The sequence below is a fragment of the Merops nubicus genome, unplaced genomic scaffold (assembly GCF_000691845.1).
Source record: "Merops nubicus isolate BGI_N331 unplaced genomic scaffold, ASM69184v1 scaffold6492, whole genome shotgun sequence".
Taxonomy (NCBI): Eukaryota; Metazoa; Chordata; class Aves; order Coraciiformes; family Meropidae; genus Merops; species Merops nubicus.
Genome location: NW_008594152.1, coordinates 1 through 20,184, shown reverse-complemented (window position 1 = coordinate 20,184; position 20,184 = coordinate 1). Strand labels below are relative to the sequence as shown.

Genomic DNA, 20,184 nt, shown 5'->3' with positions numbered 1-20,184 from the left:
GCACTCAGCACTGGGGAGGCTGCCCCTTGAATCCTGAGGTCAGTTTTGAGCCTATCCCTCCCAGAAGGACCTTGAGGGGCCGGAGCATGGCCAGAGAAGGGCAACAAAGCTGCTGGGGCAGGGTCTAGAGCCCAAGTGTGGTGAGGAGCAGCTGAGGGAGCTGGGGGTGCCGAGTCTGGAGCCAAGGAGGCTCAGGGGAGACCTTCTGTCTCTCCACAGCTCCCTGACATGAGGCTGGAGCCAGGTGGGGGTTGGGCTCTTCTCCCAAGGAACAAATGATAGGACAAGAGGAAATGGCCTCAAGCTGCCCCAGGGGAGGTTTAGGTTGTAGCCGAGGAACAATTTCTTCTCATTGAGGGTTTTCCAGGGCTGTGCCAGGCTGCCCAGGGCAGTGGTGGAGGGGTTTCCAAGATGTCGTGCATGTGGACATGGGTTAGTGGGGACCTGGCAGTGCTGGGGGAATGGCTGGATTCAATGACCTTAAATGTCTCTTCCAACTGAGATGATTCTGTGATTCTATATTCAAGAAGCCCAGCTCAAAAAGCAGCTTTCCTGTCACATTGATTGTTCCAGATGTTAAAAGGCACAGAAGCGTTATGTAGTGGGCCTTTGAAAAATTCATTCTAATCTTCACTGCAGAGAAAACCATGTCACCATTCTAGTTTTTGCCATTTTTCTGGTTCTAGCAGTCTACCAGGTTTTATAAACCAGAGGGAAATTGTACAACATACAAAATCTGTGTCCCTAATCACTACACCCTAATCACACCCTTCCCTTCTCTGAATTATTTGATACAATAATTTGTGTGATCCCAGGAAAGAAAAGGAAGTGTTTTTGATATTTCTAGCAACTTTTTGAAGCACCAGGATATAGGTTATGGTTACACGCGGGGCACAGCTCCATCAAAACCCAACCCTCTACCCACTCGGACGGCAGGTATTTCAGGGCTACGCCGCTCTCCCACTCACCCCTGTTGCAAAAGCAGACAACAGGGCAGGAGGCGATTTCAGTTTTACACCCTACCTTTTCCAGCTTGACCTGGAACTCACGTCCACACTCCATAGGAGTGGTAAAAGCATCCAGATCCTGGCCCCAGAAGGCGAAGAACTTTTCGATGCGCAGGCTGCGGAGCGCGTAATAGCCGGCGTTCCGAATCCCGTACTTCTGCCCCATGTTCATCACCTCGTTGTACACGTGCAGGGCGTACTGCAAAGGAAGGAGGACACGCCGAGCTGCAGAGTGACACCAGGAGAGCCCGAGAGCACGTGACAGGGGCAGGGTTGTGACTGTGCACGTGAGCTCTGCCCGACCGGAACACAACGCGAAGCGGGGAAGCTTCCCTGGTGCCTGCAGGCAGCTTTCCCGAGGAACGGAGCAGATGTTTCAACACCCTGAGTCAACTTGGAAAGGGTTTCTCATTTATGCATGCAAGCGACTGTCTTAATTAGCTGAGGCCACAGTCTGCTCTTACCTCTATGGGAATATAAAGCACGAATCCAGGTTCTCCTGTGTGAGTGATACTCATCACACGGATGCCGTTAGCATAGCCCACGCTCATCTCCTGCAGAATCAGAGGAGGTGAAATCATCCAAACTGGAGCACAGCAGAGACCCAGGGGCAGCACGGTGTGTCACAGAGGCCACACCAGCCAGCCCTCTCTCCCCTTCCCCGCTGCAGTTGGCCACTGGGATGTATTTGCCAAGAATTTCAATTTAAATATTCCAATGGTGATGTCACGTTATCCAGGCCTCTCAGCGGCTCTGTGACACTTGGCAATAAGCCTCAGAACTAGGTCAGGACACGGGCTCGTGCTCTAGAGCCAGGAGAGAAACTGAACAGCAGCTCTCTGCTCAGCTTTTCAACATGACAGGGGACAGTGGCTCCCAAGTCACCCATCCCAGCTGCCCCTCTGACAGCTTCATAATGGATCATATAAAAAATGCCAAGATATCAAACAGCACTGAGCCTACAGGGAGTGAAACATGGAAAACAAATGTACGTTCACCTATGTATTTAGCAAGCAGAACCCAAAGTGAAGTAACTGAAGTGAGCCGAGTGAGTTCCTTACCAACCCAGCTCAGCACTTGCACTAAACCTCTCTGAGTAAATCTAAATTTCCCTGGAACTACCTAAAACATAATTTTTCCCCTCTTTCCACACACGCTTTAAAAAACCTGAGGAGGAGGAAGGAAGCACAGTCACTCACCTTGCAGAAGAGAGAGGGGAAGTGTTCTGCTGTCATCGGGGCATATGACAGCTCTGACAAAACATCCACAGCGCGCGGGCCGATCAGATTGAGAGCTGGAGAGGGGAAGCAGCAGGGTGAGACTGGAGAAGTCCTGCCTTGTGTCTAACCTGCATGTGCACATGTCCCAGTTTCTAGAGTCTTAGTGGTTACTGAACTGATAGGCAAGCTTTCTCCTGACAGCCCAGAGGAAAGGAAAGCTGTCTCCCAGGTCCCAGCTTGCCAGAAGGAAGTCAGTCTCTGAACTGCTGTTTTCATCTAACTCTTTGGGAAGGAGAGCCAGTCACCACTCTGGACACTTGAAACGATTCACTGGCATGCAGCACAAGGCACCATTTGTGATTTCTGAGGCTGTATAAAGGAGGTCTGCACTCAATGACTTCTTACCTGTGTACTTCCAGGTCACATCTTCCATGGTCAGGCTGCTGTCATCAGGCAAGCGGTTCTTCAGCCAGGCCCAGCAATGTACTTGTTGGTCAGTTGGGGAAATCATAAAGAAGCTGGAACAGACAAAATGGAAAGCAAGAAACAATGAATGGACAGCCACAGGATGATTCCACTCATTCTCTAGAACCATTCAGCAGCTTCGAAGCCAACAGGAGACCAAAACAAGCTGGTTTGCAAAAACCACAGCTCAAGGCTCTGGATCAATGCCATTGCATCTGTTGTGACAACAAGCACCAGCTTTCCAACAGCAGCACTCTGGTGACAAGAAGGGGAACATAGGAGGTTCTACAGAAAGTGCATGGCATATCTCAGAAGTCACAGTCGTCCTGCAGAAGATCCTTGCAGCTCCTCACCACCCGTGATTCTGTCTACTCCAACAGTCAGGAGAGCTTGTGGCTCACACAGCACTTGCTTGTCTCAGCCAGTGTCTTTTCACACACAATGGTGGTTATTATGAACAGTTTCCAAAAACAGAACTCCACTTGATATGTGAAAATGAGCTACTTGTGCAAGTCTCTTTCATACAAACTGCAAGCTGAAGTGCATTATTGACAGAGATAACATCTGCAGACATGAGCGGGCAAGGAGGAAAGCTGCTGGTTTCACACAGAGAAGGACAATACTTTTAAGCAGTAGATGAATGCAGACAGAAGAGGAAGAGAATGCCAAGCTGTTTCTCATTGTGAGAGCAGCAAAGAATGGTTTCACACCGATACAATGAACACACAGAGAACGGCCCACAGAAATGAAACCAACATTCAGCTGGGACATGTCCACGAAGAAATTCTAAAAAATGAGGAGGTTTTTATGAAATGCCAAAAAGAGTCCAAACTACTGAGTCTAGGGATGACGTCCTGTGATCACGTCAGCTTGCACCAGAAGGAACAAAAGAGAACCATGAGTGGCTGCAGAGTTGAGAATCAGAGCATCCATACTGCAGTCACAGTTGAAATGATCAAAAAGTCGTATTTTTGGCATGCAATCCCAACGAGGAAATTGACCAGGAGCCAAGGAGGAACTGTGGGGGTTGCACTTTAAATGATTACCTAAATTAATAAACTCTGACAACTGCTGAAAACAGTCAGCCTTTCATTTGAGAAATTAAACATCTGAAGGCCTAATGTTTTGTAGACATCTACGTTCATCCATAGTCTCAGAAAAAGGCCTATTTTCTCTAATATTGGTAAATTCAAGAGCTCCCTCTCATTCGGGTTACTGAATTAGGAGCGTAAGGGGGAATGATGACTTTTCTTTTTTCTTTACAGAGGGGCAGTGAGTTTATGATGCTCAAGAGGGGGTCCTTGAAGGCTCTGAGCCACACCTACCTGCGCTTGCTCAGCCGGGCGATGCTGCAGTCGTTCTCATAGCCTCCCTTCTCATTTAGCATGCCCGTATGCACAACATGCCCAACTGGCACATCCAGGTCGTTGGAGAAGAGGTACTGAAGGCTCTCCAGGGCCTGGTCTCCTGTGGACTACAGGAATCGAAAGGGAGAGAAAGTCAGATGAGTTTACGATCGCATCAACGTCCTGGCCCGAATTCTTTCAGTTTGGAATGATAGTGATGCTGATGTCTGGAGTGTAACAGGGTGGAATGGTGACCTAGTGCTGGAGGTCAGATTCCACTTGCAGACTCAGCTGGTGTTTCTCTCCACTGGGCCTTCAACAGACAAAATGAAACTATGCTAAATACTGTGGTTTAGCCTGAATTTAGTCACAAAACTTGACTCTCTATCTCTACCCTTGACAGGACTCACAGAATTTGGCAAAAGCAGTCAATAACAAACCAAAGGCCACCGTTATCAGGTTGATGTTTTGTCACTTCCTGGATACTTACACTGATTTCAAACTTAGTGAAGGATGACATGTCAATGACACACACCGCTTCCTTGCAGCACTTGACTTCGGAACCCACAATATCAAACCAGTCTGGTTTGTAGAAGGTTTTGCTCTGCTCCAAATCCAGCAGGTCTAACGTAAAGAAGAAACAAAGGGGTAATTCATAAACTGAATGAACTAATCCTACAATCATTAAGGATGGAAAAGACCTCCAAGATCAAGTCCAACCGTCAACCCAACACTACCATGACCACTAAACCATGTCCTGAAGTGCCACATGCACATGTTTTTTGAACTTCTCCAGGGATGGTGACTCCAGCACCTCTCTGGGAAGCCTGGGCCAATGTCTCACCACTCTTGCAGGAAGAAATTCTTCCTCATATCAAATCTAAACCTCCCCTGGCACCACTTAACCCCACTTCCTCTTGTCCTGTCACTTGTTCCTTAGTAGACGAGACCAAGCCACACCTCCTCCAACCTCCTTTCAGGGAGTTGTTGAGTGCAGTAACATCTCTAAGATACTACACAGATTAATAAGGATGCACTAGACAGAGCAAAGTCTTCTGATGAGTGGCTGAGGGACCTAGGGTTGTTGAGACTAGAGAAAAGGAGACCTTATCATCATCAACAACTCCCTGAAAGGAGGAGGTTGGAGCCAGATGGGGGTTGGCCTCTTCTCCCAAGGAACAAGCGACAGGACAAGAGGAAACAGCCTCAGGTTGCCCCAGGGGAGGTTTAGGTTTGGCCTGAGGAACAACTTCTTCCCCGCAGGGGTTGTCCAGGGCTGTGCCAGGCTGCCCAGGGCAGTGGTGGAGTCCCCACCCCTGGAGGGGCTTCCAAGCCGTGGAGATGTGGTGCTGAGGGACATGGGTCAGTGGGGACCTGGCAGTGCTGGGTGAAAGTTTGGACTCAATGATCTTAAATGTCTCTTCCAAACAAAATGACTCTGTGAAAACACGGTCTCACCTTTCCCAGGTGGGATGAAATACTTGACTCTCTCAAATCCATGCTTCTCCATCCAGCGAGCCCCCTGGGCATCCAGGCGGTCGTAGAGCGGCGAGGTCCGCAGCTGCCTGCCCGTCTGGAAGTCCCAGCGGGGAACTTTCAGATCACACATCAGAGCTGCCAGGGTCACAGAGGTCTATCATTAGGCAAAGCGTTTATCTCTACCTACACTTTTCTTCCAAATTCTCAGTACTAATATCTGAACCGTGAACGGAACTGCCTCCGGACCGTTCTGACCTCCCTTCGCCCTCTGTGAAAATCCACAAAACCTGTCTGGATCCGTTTACAGCTGTTCAAAATGAGAATAACAATATTTGCACAGAACACGTTCATTTATAGATACTTACCGTCTCCTGACAACACTGTCAAGGTAACAAAACCTCTCTGGTTTTCAGGCAGACTAGCATTAATTGTGCATGATTCTTCCCTGGCAGCATGCTCTATCAGACACTTATCATTTTGACTGTACTAATGCTAGGGTAGGCAGCCTACAGCTACAAGGATCATCTAATTCACCTCCTTAAATAATGACAGTTCAGCCTTTTCTAATTACTGAAGTTTTTCCAAGTGGCTCCTACACCTTTTCAGCCAATATTGAATATTCTTATTTTGAAAACAAGTTACCCCAATAATTGTTGAGCATCTTCCCTGGTTACCAGTGGGGAGTAATAACTCAAGGATGATGTAATACTTCTTTATAAATGTGAGGTTTCTATGTAGGTCATAAACTGCTTAAAATTGGAGAATAGTGGAATATTTCTTATTGAATGCTTCTATTGTTTTCACCTCATAGCTAATGATTCAATGATTTTATTTGTGTTATCTGGAATTGATACTCCTGAAAGAGGGGGCAGAAGGAAGAATTTATTAGAATGGGAATGTAACACTGCAGAAATTGAATATAGCACTTCCCCTGTGAAACCCAGAGTGATTCTGTAGCTATCAGAATTGAGATTTGTATTGGAAAGCGACTGCAGAGTAATGCCAAGAGTATAAAGTGATTTTTCTGTGAGGAAGGTCAAAACAGAAGGTTACTTTCTGGATATAGCAGGGCTAAGATGTCTACCAAACTTCTCTGCTTTCACCTGAACACACAGGTTTAGTTTAGACTTGGTATTCAAATAATTGCTCCTTTTTTTTTTTGCAACTTGTTGAGCACTTCATATTCCTATTTGAAACTTGAAAAGAAGTTGTCCACATTACCACAAGACAGATCATCAAACAATAGGAGGAAACCAAATATGGCTTTAGACAGCAACAATGACATTTCAAAGCTATCCTGCAAGGTATTTATTGCAAACCTGGACAGGAGAAAGCAGAATATGCCTACAAAGACTTCCTGAATGATGTGAGATAACTGGATCACATACTCCTAAGTCGGAAGCGATGGTATTTCCACCCTGTAATGATGTGCAAAGAGTAACAATGTTTGAGATGCTGTAATGCCCCCAGTGAAGACCTTGGTGTTGTTTTACTCTGTTGGAGTCCTACACAGACACGCACAAGCTTCCCCATGCTGGAGATAAAGCAGAGAAATAGGGGAGAGCATGGTACTGACAGCACTTCTTTAAGAGAAGTTAGTAAGGACACCACTGATACAAAACCCCATCCTCTCCTTGCTCCTGGGAGAAGGTTTTGTTGCCACAAAGGAGGCCAGGAAGGAGGAAAATGGATCTGAGAGTGCTGACAGAGGAGAGAGAGTGTAGCAAAGAGGAAACCTCAGCCATCCTGGCCAGCAGCACTGACTGCAGAGACCCCACTTACGCATCACTTCCATCACACGGTGCCGGAGGAAGGTGCGGCTGCTCTGGAGGGTTCCAAAACGCTTCAGATCCAGAGGCCAGACATTTTCTGTTGGATACCCATTTACCATCCACTCTGCCAGGTACCTGATGGAAGAAGTAAAGAAAGACTGAGAGTAGGACAAGGGATAAGGCACAAGTTAAAAAGTTCTTTGCTGTGAGGGTGGCAGAGCCTGGAGCAGGCTGCCCAGAGAGGCTGTGGGGTCTCCTTCTCTGGAGAGATTTCAGCCCCTCCTGGATGTGATCCTGGGCACCCTGCTGTGGGTGACCTGCTGGAGCAGGGGGGCCAGACGAGATAATCTCCAGAGGTTCCTACCGACCCCACCATGCTGGGATTCTGTGAGAGACTGGCCCATGTCTTAGGAGGAAGAGTCTAGCTCTGAAGCCAGAAGCAAGGCAATTTGGACATCAGAATTTCTTTTGCAGCAGAGAGAGAAGACCACTAGCATGGTTTTCTAAGTACCAGCAGAATCTGGAAGGTTTCCCTTAATAAAAACCATCCGTCAGATTTCCAAATTACTAATTTCCCATTAGGATGAAACATATGGGGCAGTAGGAAGTTAAGGACACGTGCTGAAGAAAGCCAGAGGCTGGAGAGGTAGCCTGGCTGACACTGTCAAGTCCTTGGGCTACACCACAAAAGGAGGTGCCCATTGTGTTTAGGTTGGAGTTAGAGGCTGGCTGCTTTGTTGTTTTTCAGTACCTGGTGTAGGCTCAGCCCCAAACCATCAGTGACAGCATTCATTTCAGCACCAGGGGCCAAACCAAGTTATGTTTACCTACACTTCTAGCAGTGGAAGGAGGAAGGCATGCTCCAGAGCTGAAGGACAAAGGCAGCTCAGACTAAAGCAGAGCAGAAGGATCTGTTAACAGTCAGCAAACAGGAAAACACAAGGGTTTCAGCCTGATCATTAAAGGTTACTTTAGCAAGCTAAGATGCTTATCTTGAGTCTGTAACAACAAATGGACAAACAGGGCTTTTACCTTCAGAAACTATTTAGATTTTTAGAGAACCTCACTGCAAAGATTCTCTACATTTTGTGTGACAAAGAAAAAAAATTTATTAGTTGCTCCCCTGGTACAACAGAAACTAGTGGAGACAGATGCAGATCCTAATGCCTGCTGTGACAAAGGAGCAGCAGAAGGGACAACCCTGAACGGCAATCAGAAGGAGAATTTACACTAACACAGGAACTGGGTTTTACTGGGGAACGATTCCAGCCCCAGCCCACTGGCAGAGAACAGTCCTGAACAGTATTGGCAGCCACAGGCCTCACATGTAGTGCTTCACCTGCATCAGATTCACTCTGCTTTCAGAGAAATGAACTGTTGTGTCAACCTGAATGATCTAAGGACTTCAAACAAGTAATAAATCAAAGGGGATCATGGACTACAAACAATGAGGGACTACATGCTTTGCTAAGCTTTTATATCTTCCTGGTAGATTAAAAAACCCCAACGTCAGACCAGTTAGCTCCAAGGAAGCTTACTTGATCCCCAGCAGGCTGCTGATCACTGAGATCTTGGGGATCTGATCAACCCTTATCAATATCTAACGGTTGAGGGTCAAGAAGACAAGGCCAGACTCTTGTCAGTGGTGCCCCATGACAGGACAAGGGGCAAGGAGCACAAACTGGAACAGGAGGATAAACTTCTTTGGTGTGAGGGTGGCAGAGCCTGGAGCAGGCTGCCCAGAGAGGTTGTGGAGTCTCCTTCTCTGAAGAGATTCCAAACCTGCCTGGATGGGATCCTGGGTGACCCTGCTGGCACAGGCGGGTTGGATGAGGTGATCTCCAGAGGTCCCTTCCAACCCCCAGGATTCTGTGATCATTCTGTGAGACGTGTCGCCTGAGGAGAGGTGTGCAGGACAGGAGGAGAGTCCAACACAGGTTTGGGATACACACAGAACATAGTCAGAATGTGGCAACTGCTCCTCTTCTTCACCTATGCTGGAACCGAAAGAGGAGTCTTCGCCAGAGAGGAGGTCACAACATTGCCCAGAACATCCTACACCAAAGGACCATCTGAGCAATCTCTTTTCTCTTTAAAACCTTACTTACAGACAGAACAGTGCTAAACCACTTACTTGCCTGCTCCCCCACCGTATGAGATACCAGCCGAGTTCATGCCGGCCAGGACGAAGTAGCCGCGCACGGTGGGCGACTCTCCCATGATACATCTCATGTCTGGGGTGAAGGACTCCGGGCAATTCACCAACTGCATGATCTGCAGAGCCTCCAAATCTGGCATCCTGCGCAGCAGGGCACTCAGAAGTGGCTCTAGGACACAAGACAAACAAAAATAAGAGATGAGAAGTCACAGCCTTCGGTCTCGACACATTTCAGCTACTCCATCAGCGTGAGAGGCTTGGTGTCAGCTCAGCACATGGAGGTCACTTCCAGAGGTTTTGATACAGCTACAGGATGAACTGTTCACCTGCTGAAATCCAACGACTCTAGATGGATCAGGCAGCATCTCAGAAAAGCAGCTGCACCAATCCAGACCAGAAGCCCAGTGTTGTTTTCAGCAGTGCAAGAGCATGTTCAGTTTTGTTAGGGAAAACAATGGGAATACACATCAAAGAGAGACCCAGTGAGGAGTAAGAACAGGCCAATCTGTATCATGCTTGTCCCACACACTCTGCCAGCCTCCACGTACCATCGGTTCAGAGGCTTTCCTAAGAACCTGCTGTTTTCCCTATTTTGTAACCCCCTAAATCCATCTAAAGTACCTGACCAGTTTTGCCCAACTCAGCAAAACATCCTACAGATGCTGACAAGGAGCTCCATAAGTTGTGTTTGCTGTATGAAGAATCGTCTCCTCTTGTTTTGAAATTTACACTCAAGGGGTTTTTTTTTGATGCCTCCCAGTTGGCATAATAGAATAGACAGTGAAGAGGAGATCCCCATCTACACTGCCCAACTCATTCAGGATTTCACAGAGCTCTGCTTGTTTTTCTTTTGTCTTCTCTTCTTCCCAGCACACTGGGTCATTCCTCACTTGGAAACTGTCCCAAGCTTTGATCAGCCTCTCGCTGCTCTTTCACCAGGTCTTCTCCAGTCATATGATACCCTCTGGAGACAGGGAGCCTAGAACAACACCTACTACCTGGCAAACCAAGGGTTTAATGTTGCATAAAGATTATGTTTTTTGCTCCTTTCCTAGTAATTCCTGACTTGTCTTTTGCTTTGACTGCTCCCAAGCTGACACCTTTGCAGAACTACATACAACCCCAAGGTCAGCCCATCCTTTTGCATGGTGGAAATCAGACCATGTCCACACATCCCACCACGCGCTTGCGTCACTTCACATTTACCCTCTTGAATTTCCTTGCCACTTCATTGCCCAGCCAGGCTGCAAAGGTTCTTCAGCAACTCCTCACAGTCTGACATTTGAGTTAATAAAGGGCTAAGCTGTCTACTTTGTTTTTCTCGTCGAGAAGTTACTTCTGCAGAATACTCCAGATAAAAGCCTTCAAGATGCAGCGCTAATAATGCTCTTCAGCTTTAAACACAAGCAGTAAAATAATCAGATTTCACATGACTTAAGAAGTTACAAAGAGGAACCGTCTTTCTGACCTGCTCTTTCCCTTGCTCTCTCAGGCATCAGCATTCCAGAACAAGAACCTGCAGTTCCAGAGCTTTTTTTTTTCTTATTGATAAAAAGAGGGATCGGTGTTAAGATTTTTTCTCATAACCAGCCCAACATTTATGGAACTGTAGAGGCTACTTTAAAATCAAAAGGTGTTCCAGCGAAAGAGATCAAAGCAGCAATGCAAGAGCTCAAACGGCAGGAACTGCAGCCCTAGAAAAGGATCAAATATCAGCTGAGTAAGCTCTGCCTCTGCTCAACTGCTCGGGGTGTTTGAAGTGATGAGAGGGCAATGCTGGAACATGGCATATAGTTGCTTCTGAAATCTGGGGAGTGTGTGGGTGCCAGCAAGCAGTGCCCTTTCACTGCAGCAGGACCTGGAAAACCAAAAAGCAAAAGGGTGCAGAGCTCGAGCAACTCATTAGTGAAGATAATACCTTCAAACAAGTCTGTAGGCATCTACAGATCTAAAAACTTCTAGCATACGCCAGGACAAAACTGCAACCCGATCCTGGCTCCACCTCCGGGAGTTTAAACTTTCATGGCATCAATACAGCATGGATCTCACAGAAATGAAAGTTAAATTAATCAATTCCACCTGGGGAGTAGCTGGAAGAACACACTACCACTGCAGAAGGAAATCAGTGAAAATCCATCTGTGTCTAGAGTCACAGAGAGGGGCACATTCACGAGGGATGCAAAGAGCTCTGATGCAAGGGAAAACTGGATCCCTGAAAAAAAAAGGCAAACCTGAAGAAGAGAGGGTGCAGACAAACCTGTCAGGCATAAAAAGGGGGAATAAATAAAGGGACTCGTAGAGCATGCCATGGTCTGTCCTGCAGAAGAGCCCTCCACGCAGGAGTACATACAAAATGTAAAAATACAGTCAAATAAAATGGGAAGAGAAAGACAGAACATTTGGAATGTAACAAACCACCACTGTCATTGGTGGGATGAAGTCTGGGAAGCAACAATACCAAGTTCTGTCTGCACAGCAACTGCCAGCAGATGAAAAACACTTGGCAGAGGCCACAGAAACAAAATACCATGGCTACGTGGCAGGTCAAGAGTTGACCCAGAGTGTCACGAGAGGAGCAGCATGTGGCACTGACAGTCAAAAATCACATGAACTAGAAGAACAGTGCTGGAAAGCTTCTGTAGTCCCTCGCCGCACCCCAGGAGATGTGTCTGTGTGAGGGCTAGGCCAGGTTTTTAACACTGAGTGGTTATCAGTGTAGTCCTTGGTAAAGGGGAGGAGATCTTATCAATGCCTCTTATCATCTTGAGAGAGGATCTGGTCAATGTTTATCAATATCTAAAGGGTGAGGGACAAAAGGATGGGGTCAGACTCTTGTCAGTGGTGCCCAACAGCAGGACAAGGTCCAGTGAGCACAAACAGGAACCCAGGAGGTTCCACCTGAACAGGAGGAAAAAATTCTTTGGTGTGAGGGTGGCTGAGCCCGGAGCAGGCTGCCCAGAGAGGTTGTGGAGTCTCCTGCTCTGGAGAGATTCCAACCCCTCCTGGATGTGATCCTGGGCACCCTGCTGTGGGTGACATGCTGGAGCAGAGGGATTGGATGAGATGATCTCCAGAGGTCTCCTCCAACCCCACCATGCTGGGATTCTGTGAGAGGGGTTTTATGCAAATTACTGACAAATGAAGAGCTGAATGAATCTGAGAGAATGGTGACCCTTTCCACATCTTTTAGATAAATGCAGACACACATGCCAGCTGGTCAACAACAGCCCACGTTGCTGCTAACTCTGCCTTCCACTGAAGACCCTCATTTCATTGTGGTGGGAATCTATCCTCCCTAACATACCAAAATGATCCCAGTCTTCTTGAAGGTTCTGAATCTCCAGCTGGTTTCGTCCCTCCGTGAAGAGAGGTTTGGGGTTCTTCTCAAAGCCCCCCGAAAGGATGCCACCCTGCCAGCTGCGGATGTAGATCCTGCCATCTGGGTCTACAATAGCTGCAGAGAGAAGGAGAGAGGTGGGAAGGGATTGAGAGAAGGGACAGCTGTCTCAGGTTCCACGAACACCAACGATGGGCCCTGGTGACAGGACTACTGGCCTCCTGACATGAGAAGGGACAGTGTGAGTCCCACGGCCCTGCACCTCCACACCATCCTGGTTCTCACGTGACACCGTGGTGAGCCAGTTTAGGTTATTAAACCAGCATTACCTCCATCACAACCTCCCACCACAACCACAACAGAAGTTAACAAGGTTAACTTTTGGGCAGCACAGTAAACCAAACTGAACCTGAAGAGCACTCAAGGCAGCAGGACAGTGTCACCAGGAGTGGAAGGACACAACAGAGAGTCACATCCACTGCAACTGCACCCAAGACCAGACCTTCCACCTTTCCCTTCCCCTCCCTGTACTACAGACAGTTAATTTTAAAGGGAATGTGTCACCGATCCAGTTTGCTGCAGGCCACCAGCACAAAGAAGGTGGGCAGCACTGGGGTGAGGACAAGCAGTCAGGTCTGGATTGCTTCTTCCAGTGGTAGTGTCAAGTTGAAGTGTTTATGATACTCCACCTGACATGGTCGCTAGCATTTTCTCCATGTACAGAAGAGGTATAAATATAACTTTTTATATATATGTGTATATATTTTTTTTTAATTAGTCAAGCAAAAGTCAAGGTCCTGGGGACTCTGCAGAGAGAGCAGAATTCCCTGCAGAGCATATAAACGAAGCAGAAACTCTTGCTAACAGCTGAGAGGAAATAAGCAAAGCTCTCTACTTCCTAACCACAGTTTTCAAACACAAGGACTTTTCTTTAAGAGGTCCAAAAGCTAGAACATGGGGGAGGAGCAATTACCTCAAGTGTCTGGTTGCCCCTACAGCTCATACACATGTAAATGCCATTGTAAAGCCTTAGCTTCAGTTGGAGGGAAGGAATAGATGGGCCATTTGGGGACAGCAGCCTGCAAGGAAAACAGAGTGCCAAGGCTAGCACCCTCTCCAGCCCACAAATGCAACAATCCAAGTCTCAGACACACTGAAGAGTCAAGCCAGAGTTGAGGTCACTCTCCTGCCAAGATGACTGACTCTGAAAATCAGTTCCTGCAGTGAAAGCTTTCCCAAAGATAAGGAAAGAGATTCTACCACTGAAAGAGGATATTCAGAGCAATTCAGCTAGGAGGTACTTCACAATCCAAACTGAGAGCCTTTAGTCGGCATTTAAGTCAAAAGCTACGTGTTACTTTGGAAAAGGCAGGTGTAATTCAGCAAGGGAAACAAGGTAGAGCAGAAGAATCCTTACTTGGTAAGTTGCTTGCCAGAGGTTCCTTCAAAGGATGTGTCAGGAGGTAGAAGTGCTCACAGGCATGGAGTGGGATATTGACTGGTTCCTCCCCAGAGTGGCCCAACTCATAGGCCCACTGAAATGAAAAGAAAAAAAAGCAGGTAAAATGCAGAAGAAGAAAACCAATTCCAATTAAAAAAGGGCAGGAGAAAAGCAGAGGTCCTCTCTGGGGGTTTGCTTTCATAAGAGGCCAAATAGTTCCCATCCCTGGAGGGGTTTCCAAGCTGTGGAGATGTGGTGCTAAGGGACATGAGTTAGTGGGGACCTGACAGTGCTGGAGGAATGGCTGGACTCGATGATCTTAAAGGTCTTTTCCAATCAAAACACCTCTATGATTCTACACAATTTAGTAAAATATTAAACAGGCATTTTTTTTCTCTTTGCTTAGGATTTGACCTGTTTAGGACAAAGACTGCTTTTCTGTTCCTCAAGTAAAATGGAGAAAAGTGAGGCCCTGATTCGAGACTAAAAAGTATCAGCTTACAACACAAAAGCAAAGTAAGTCTGTACACCAAAGCCAAGGCCAGGCTCAGCCTCTAGAAGTGGAACAGTCAGGAGTTAGGTGCTGCACTGCTCAGGCCCCACGCTAACAAGACACCTGACAACCACTGTTTCTGTGCGTCCTTTCACAGTGAAGAAAACGTAACACTAAGAAAAAGAGAATAAGACAAAGGAATTATCTTCATTTTAATTCCTTCACACTCCTCCTGGTCTAAGAAGCTGAATAACACGACTTGGACGTACTCCAGTAAACCAAGCAAAGTACAAACCGTGGAAAAAAAAGGAAAACAAAGCCAAAAAAACAAAAAAAAAGCCCTGAGGCAAGTGCACATGTTCTTAACCAAAGGGGGGAAGCAAAAACCAAAGAAGAATTTAAGCAATTCAACCTGGCCAGCACAGTTGACAAAGTACTGGCACTGAATCTGTCCTCTGTCGGTCTCGACGCCGGTGACACGGCCCTTCTGGACCGTGACGTGACTGACACTCGTCCGTTCATGGATCTGGACACCTGGAGAGGACAGAAGCCAGTCAGTGCAGCACAGACCTTCCTTCTCACGTGCCAGGCTGCTAACATCAAACCCTCCAATTCAACCTAAAGGCCTCTTTTCTCATTAAGACAAAATTTCTAGTCTTGACCTGATGATTTTGAAGGGAAAGGCTGTTATTTGTAAAATGGCACAAGCTGTACGTGGTTCAGAGGCTGGGGAGAGTTACAGTCCTTTCTCCCAGGTGACAATCAGGGTGGTAAATACACCCTAATATCAACAACGTGAAAAAAAGCCTCTCAGCTATGGATTTATTTCTATTACAATTCCTTTATGTGAAAAGTCTGTAGTTTTGGAAGGCAAAAATTGCTTCTTGTGTGGGAAATCAGTCCTTTTGTGGCAAAAAGTCAGTGAACAGTAGAAAAAAAAAAAGCTGGACTAAAAGAAACTAGAAGAGGATCATCTTCCTAAGTAGCTTCTTTCACCCTGATGGATTTTCATCCTTGATGGGTTTCATCTCTGCTACCATATCTGACCTCTCTCCCACTTTCAGGCCACTCCAAATTTACCCAAGAGCATTTATTACTCCACTTCCAAAGCCGATGTGCCTAATACTCCATGAGGGCTCAGTCACATCTTTTTATTTGTAGGCAATTAAACTACACATCATTTGGTGTGCAATTTTGAGTCGGGTCCTACAAGAGACTCTTCTTGTGAGAAAAGAGCCTGTGTTTATTCAGAGAAATATATGACCAGTAATGACAACAAACTGGTGCTTCACAGATCTGCCTCATAGATTTGCTGCTACCACAAGCAGATCTGTAAAGATTCAGTAGGTTAAAATAAATTCAGCCTGTTGTTTGAGGAAAAAAATTAAGATTTTAAAGAATCTGAACCTTCTAGAGATAACCAAGTTTTTGTCTTCGGTGCTCGGAATAGTGCGAGGCAGAGCACAGGGTTTTTTTTTATGGAAAGCAGAGAATTATCATGCAGGGAGCACTCTGTAGATAAAGAATCCTCGTACCATTCCGCGAGGCAGCGGTTGCCAGAGCGAGACTCACATTGGCAGATGACACGAGCGCATCTTCTGGCACGTACATGGCCCCCACAAGGTCGTGGATGTTGATGAGTGGGTGGAGCCGTGCCGCTTGCTTTGGGGTGATAATTTCACAAGGTATCCCCATTACTCTGGCAGAGAAAAGAAGGAAAATGCCGTAGTAAGTCTCAGGGGAGAGCTGGTGTAAAATTAAGGGCAGCTGTAGCTCCTGCTTACACTTACTTCAGCGACGCCGCCACGCGCCTCAGAGAGATGAGTCGATCCTGAGTCTGAGCCAGGGAAATGGAGCCCGTCTTCACGTACCCTGTGACAATGACCCAAGTCAGCTTTGGACAGGATCCTGAACTCCTTTTCATCTGCAGACCTGTTGCTTCTACTATTCAGGAGCCTGGAAATCCCAGATCCCCAAATAACTTGGTACGCCTACCAGCTAGTAACTAAAGGCTGCATTAGTTTAATTCTGATCTGTGTTCTAACTCTACTACACTGAGGGTTGGACTAGATGATCTCTAAAGGTCCCTCCCAACCCAAACCACGCCACGCTTCTAAGATTTACTCATATTTTTTAAAAAAATAAGCTTCACAGAGTATCTGTTAAAAGAAAGACGTTATCAGCCCAAAAAAATGATCTAACAACTGCTCAGAAGAGCAAAATCTCAACAACAGACATTTTGTGACCACACCCCTGCAATAAATTAATACTAATCTTAATTACAGGCATGGTTATTAACCTCTGTTAAGCCTGACATACATCACAAGTCCTTGTCAGCAGAAGACTTCCAGTGACCAAGGTCTTCTTGTCAGGCACACGCCCGGGCATTTTAGAGGGAGAGGGAGAATTTTAACACAAGGTTTTCTTGCTAGGGTGAGACTAGAGCAAGACTTCACTTTGCCTGCTTCTGTTAACAGCCTTCTCTTTTTTGGGAAGTGAATTGGTGCAGAAAATAGAATCACTGAGGTTGGAAAAGACCTTTAAAGTCATCAAGTCCAACCGAAACTGGGCCATTTGCTCTAGGCACTGTAATATACTTTTTAGTGTCCTTGTGAAAAGTGACTGATGTCAGTAGAAGTGACAAATTACATAAAAATTGTCACAGTTTGCCCATGTGATACCCTCCTGCCCACTCTTCTGATTCCATCAGTAACATCTCTTTGCACCCGACTCGGTCCAAACATGCCGTTTTTGAAGAGGAACCACTAACTCTGAAGAGACTGTGAAAACGACATCTGTATTTCAGTGTCAGTACTTGGATTCGGTTCCCCACAGGTCACTCTGAGATTTCAGTACCTGTATTTACTCCTGTCTCTTGCTCCAGCTGCTGGTAGAGCTTGTTGGAATAGTCTGCCATCTTCAGCTCGATGGCCACGTGCCGGGCCGTGCTGACGATGCCAGCGCAGAAGCGAGTGGTACCAGCAGCCAACCTGCAGGAGAAGTTCCCCAGACAGCCTTGTCCAGCTGCCCACACACACCTCTCCCCCAAACACACCAGACCAAAACACAGGGATAACATTACCTCCAAAATGCTTTTCCTTCAGCTTGCTTTCGAAAACATGTTCTACTCCCAAACCATTTCTATTCAACTAGTCCTAAACACTGAAATTTTTCAAAGAAAGCCCTTTAAAAAAAAAATAATTACCATATGCTTAAGCAGACCTGCTTAGCTGATTCTTTCTTTCTCCAAAGCAGGATTTCCCTCCAACAAAAATTACTGTGGATTTGAGCCTTGAATCTTTGTGGTTTGCAATAAGAGCAAGTCCCTCTTATCCTGCAGCAGCTGACATGGGTAGGTACACCTATTTCTTGTCCCTTTTTAAGCTGCCCTTACACCACCATCCACTTTTTTGGTGAAGGGCTGCTCTAGAGACAGAAACTTATGAAAAACTCCCTGCAGCAGACAGAGGAAAACAAGATTTAAGTGCCTCCCTCACAACCTGCTTCCACAACACTTCCACGCTATCTTTCCTGCTGCTAAAGCAATTCATCTGCTTTCTACTTGCCTACACAAACCTCTGAGCTTTTGGCCTAAAGCATCCTTATTCTCTCAGAAATCCAACCTCCAATTCAGGTGAGGGAAGCATTCTTTTGGCCACGTCCCTGCTGAAGCGGGGTCTCACCATGAGGTATTTCTGCTCACACAACATTCTTCTTGTTCCTGGAGCACAGACTGAGCTCACACAGCACCTAACCCACCGAAGGACTGCAATGGGGTATTCCCACCCCACTCAGAACAACAACCTCACAAGGTCTCTAATGAGACCACCCAATTTCTTCTCTTCCTGACTGCAAAAAACCTGACTGGACCTGCTTCCCAACCATGCCTGTCGAGGACTCGCAGCCTGAAGGCAACACCAGGCAAGAAGCTCTGAATGGTCAATGTTCTTCAGTCCAGTACCTAATTAAGGTGCTGGAAGCCACTGCAACAAACACCCCTTCAAACCCTTGAAGTCTTAGCACTGCCTCACAGCCAAGGTGTGTGAAGCGAGCCCTCGGTCACAAACAGCCTGACCCAGTGTCCTTTCGGTACCGGATTGTGACACAAGGTCCCCTTAATGAAAACTACACAAATCTACCCCTGTGGAGGGAATTTAAACAACAGGTAAGGGTTGCAGAGTCAGCTTTCACCAGGACCTACATGCCCACCACAGAAACCACGCCAAGGCAGAGTTCTCCCAAGGGGAAGAGCGCCCCACTAGACCCCAGTCCTGATCACACCCACACCATTCACCCCTGGGCTCCCTGGGGGAGACTCTGGTGGGGCAGGAGACCATGGAGTGCAGGGGTGAAGCTGATCATGGGAAAGGAAAGCTGGTTTTAAGGTTTAGTTTTTGTTTCTCACTACCTGAATCTATTTTCCCTGGCATGCAATACAGGAATTCTTAGTTATTTTAAATTAGTTCTCCCTAAGGTAAGTCAGTTTTGCCCCTGGCAGTAACTGGTAAGGAATCTCCATGTCTTTAGAAAGCCTGCCTTCTCCCTGTCTGGTGAGGCTGGGTGGGAGTGTGGTCCTTAACAAGGGCCAGTCCACTATGGTCACACCAGGGACACCCTTCACCTTGCAGCTCTGTGCTTGGAGAGAAGCAGTGTCTTTAACACTCAGGATATGCTTTTTCCACGGGTCCCAAGTCCAGGGAAACACAAATAACCCCTAACAGTCAGCGCTGCCACACACAAAGTCCCCTTTCTTTGATTTTTTGTTCCCAGAAACCCTTACCTGCCCTGCTCGAGTAAGACTATATCCTTCCAACCCATCTTGGCCAGGTGATACGCCACGGAGGTGCCTGTGATTCCACCACCACAGATGACAACCCGTGCCTGTGCTGGCAAGGCAGCCGGGGGAGGTTCTGGTGTGCTGGAGGTACCTCGCCGGGGGCAGGACACTCCTCTCCATTTTGGGCTGGCCGCACACCACCGGACGTCCGACAGCAAGCGGAGAAACATCCCGGCAGCCGTTTACCACTTCCCCTAAAGCACCACCTAGGTGCGTTCAGATGTTACCTCAGCACCACTCCTTCTAGGGAGGAAAAGACAAGAACCACATTACCACTTATCTTACTCCACACCAGGCTGGCAGTGGCATGCGTCACACGGTGATGTCCAGAAGCGGACAGGGAGAAGGTGGGGAGCAAACAGGAGAGCAGTTATTTGGTCCTGAAGCAGCAGCTTTGCTAGGAGGATTTCAGCTTAGATCACAGGATGGGTACAGAGCACAGCGCTTTTGTTTCTGACGAATGCCAAATTCGACAGCGAAAAAGAACCCGAGGCAGGCTGGACGAGAAGAGTGAGAGGGTTCAACCACGGGCGGATGAGAGAACGCCAGCGGGCACAGAACGCGCTCCGCAGCCTTTCCCAGCGGCTGAGGTAAAGAGCACAGTGGTTAGCCGGACAACCAGCGCTGCC

The 20,184-nt window shown here is 47.2% G+C and overlaps 1 protein-coding gene across 1 annotated transcript in view; it reads right to left on the bottom strand.

Annotated features, from left to right (window-relative positions):
- The window catches only part of PDPR (pyruvate dehydrogenase phosphatase regulatory subunit), a 20,417-nt gene extending 692 nt beyond the window's left edge, over positions 1–19,725 (bottom strand). The window contains exons 1-16 of the mRNA XM_008935652.1: positions 19,499–19,725; positions 17,575–17,708; positions 16,509–16,590; positions 16,254–16,417; positions 15,131–15,252; positions 14,202–14,319; positions 12,752–12,901; positions 9,424–9,616; positions 7,300–7,424; positions 5,497–5,652; positions 4,529–4,662; positions 4,018–4,166; positions 2,633–2,745; positions 2,207–2,301; positions 1,472–1,561; positions 1,024–1,206 (exon numbers count right to left, since the gene is read on the bottom strand). Coding sequence (XP_008933900.1) covers positions 1,024–1,206; positions 1,472–1,561; positions 2,207–2,301; positions 2,633–2,745; positions 4,018–4,166; positions 4,529–4,662; positions 5,497–5,652; positions 7,300–7,424; positions 9,424–9,616; positions 12,752–12,901; positions 14,202–14,319; positions 15,131–15,252; positions 16,254–16,417; positions 16,509–16,590; positions 17,575–17,708; positions 19,499–19,725 — 2,235 coding nt within the window. The remainder of the gene's footprint in view (positions 1–1,023; positions 1,207–1,471; positions 1,562–2,206; positions 2,302–2,632; positions 2,746–4,017; positions 4,167–4,528; positions 4,663–5,496; positions 5,653–7,299; positions 7,425–9,423; positions 9,617–12,751; positions 12,902–14,201; positions 14,320–15,130; positions 15,253–16,253; positions 16,418–16,508; positions 16,591–17,574; positions 17,709–19,498) is intronic.
- Between the last annotated feature and the right edge of the window lie 459 nt (positions 19,726–20,184).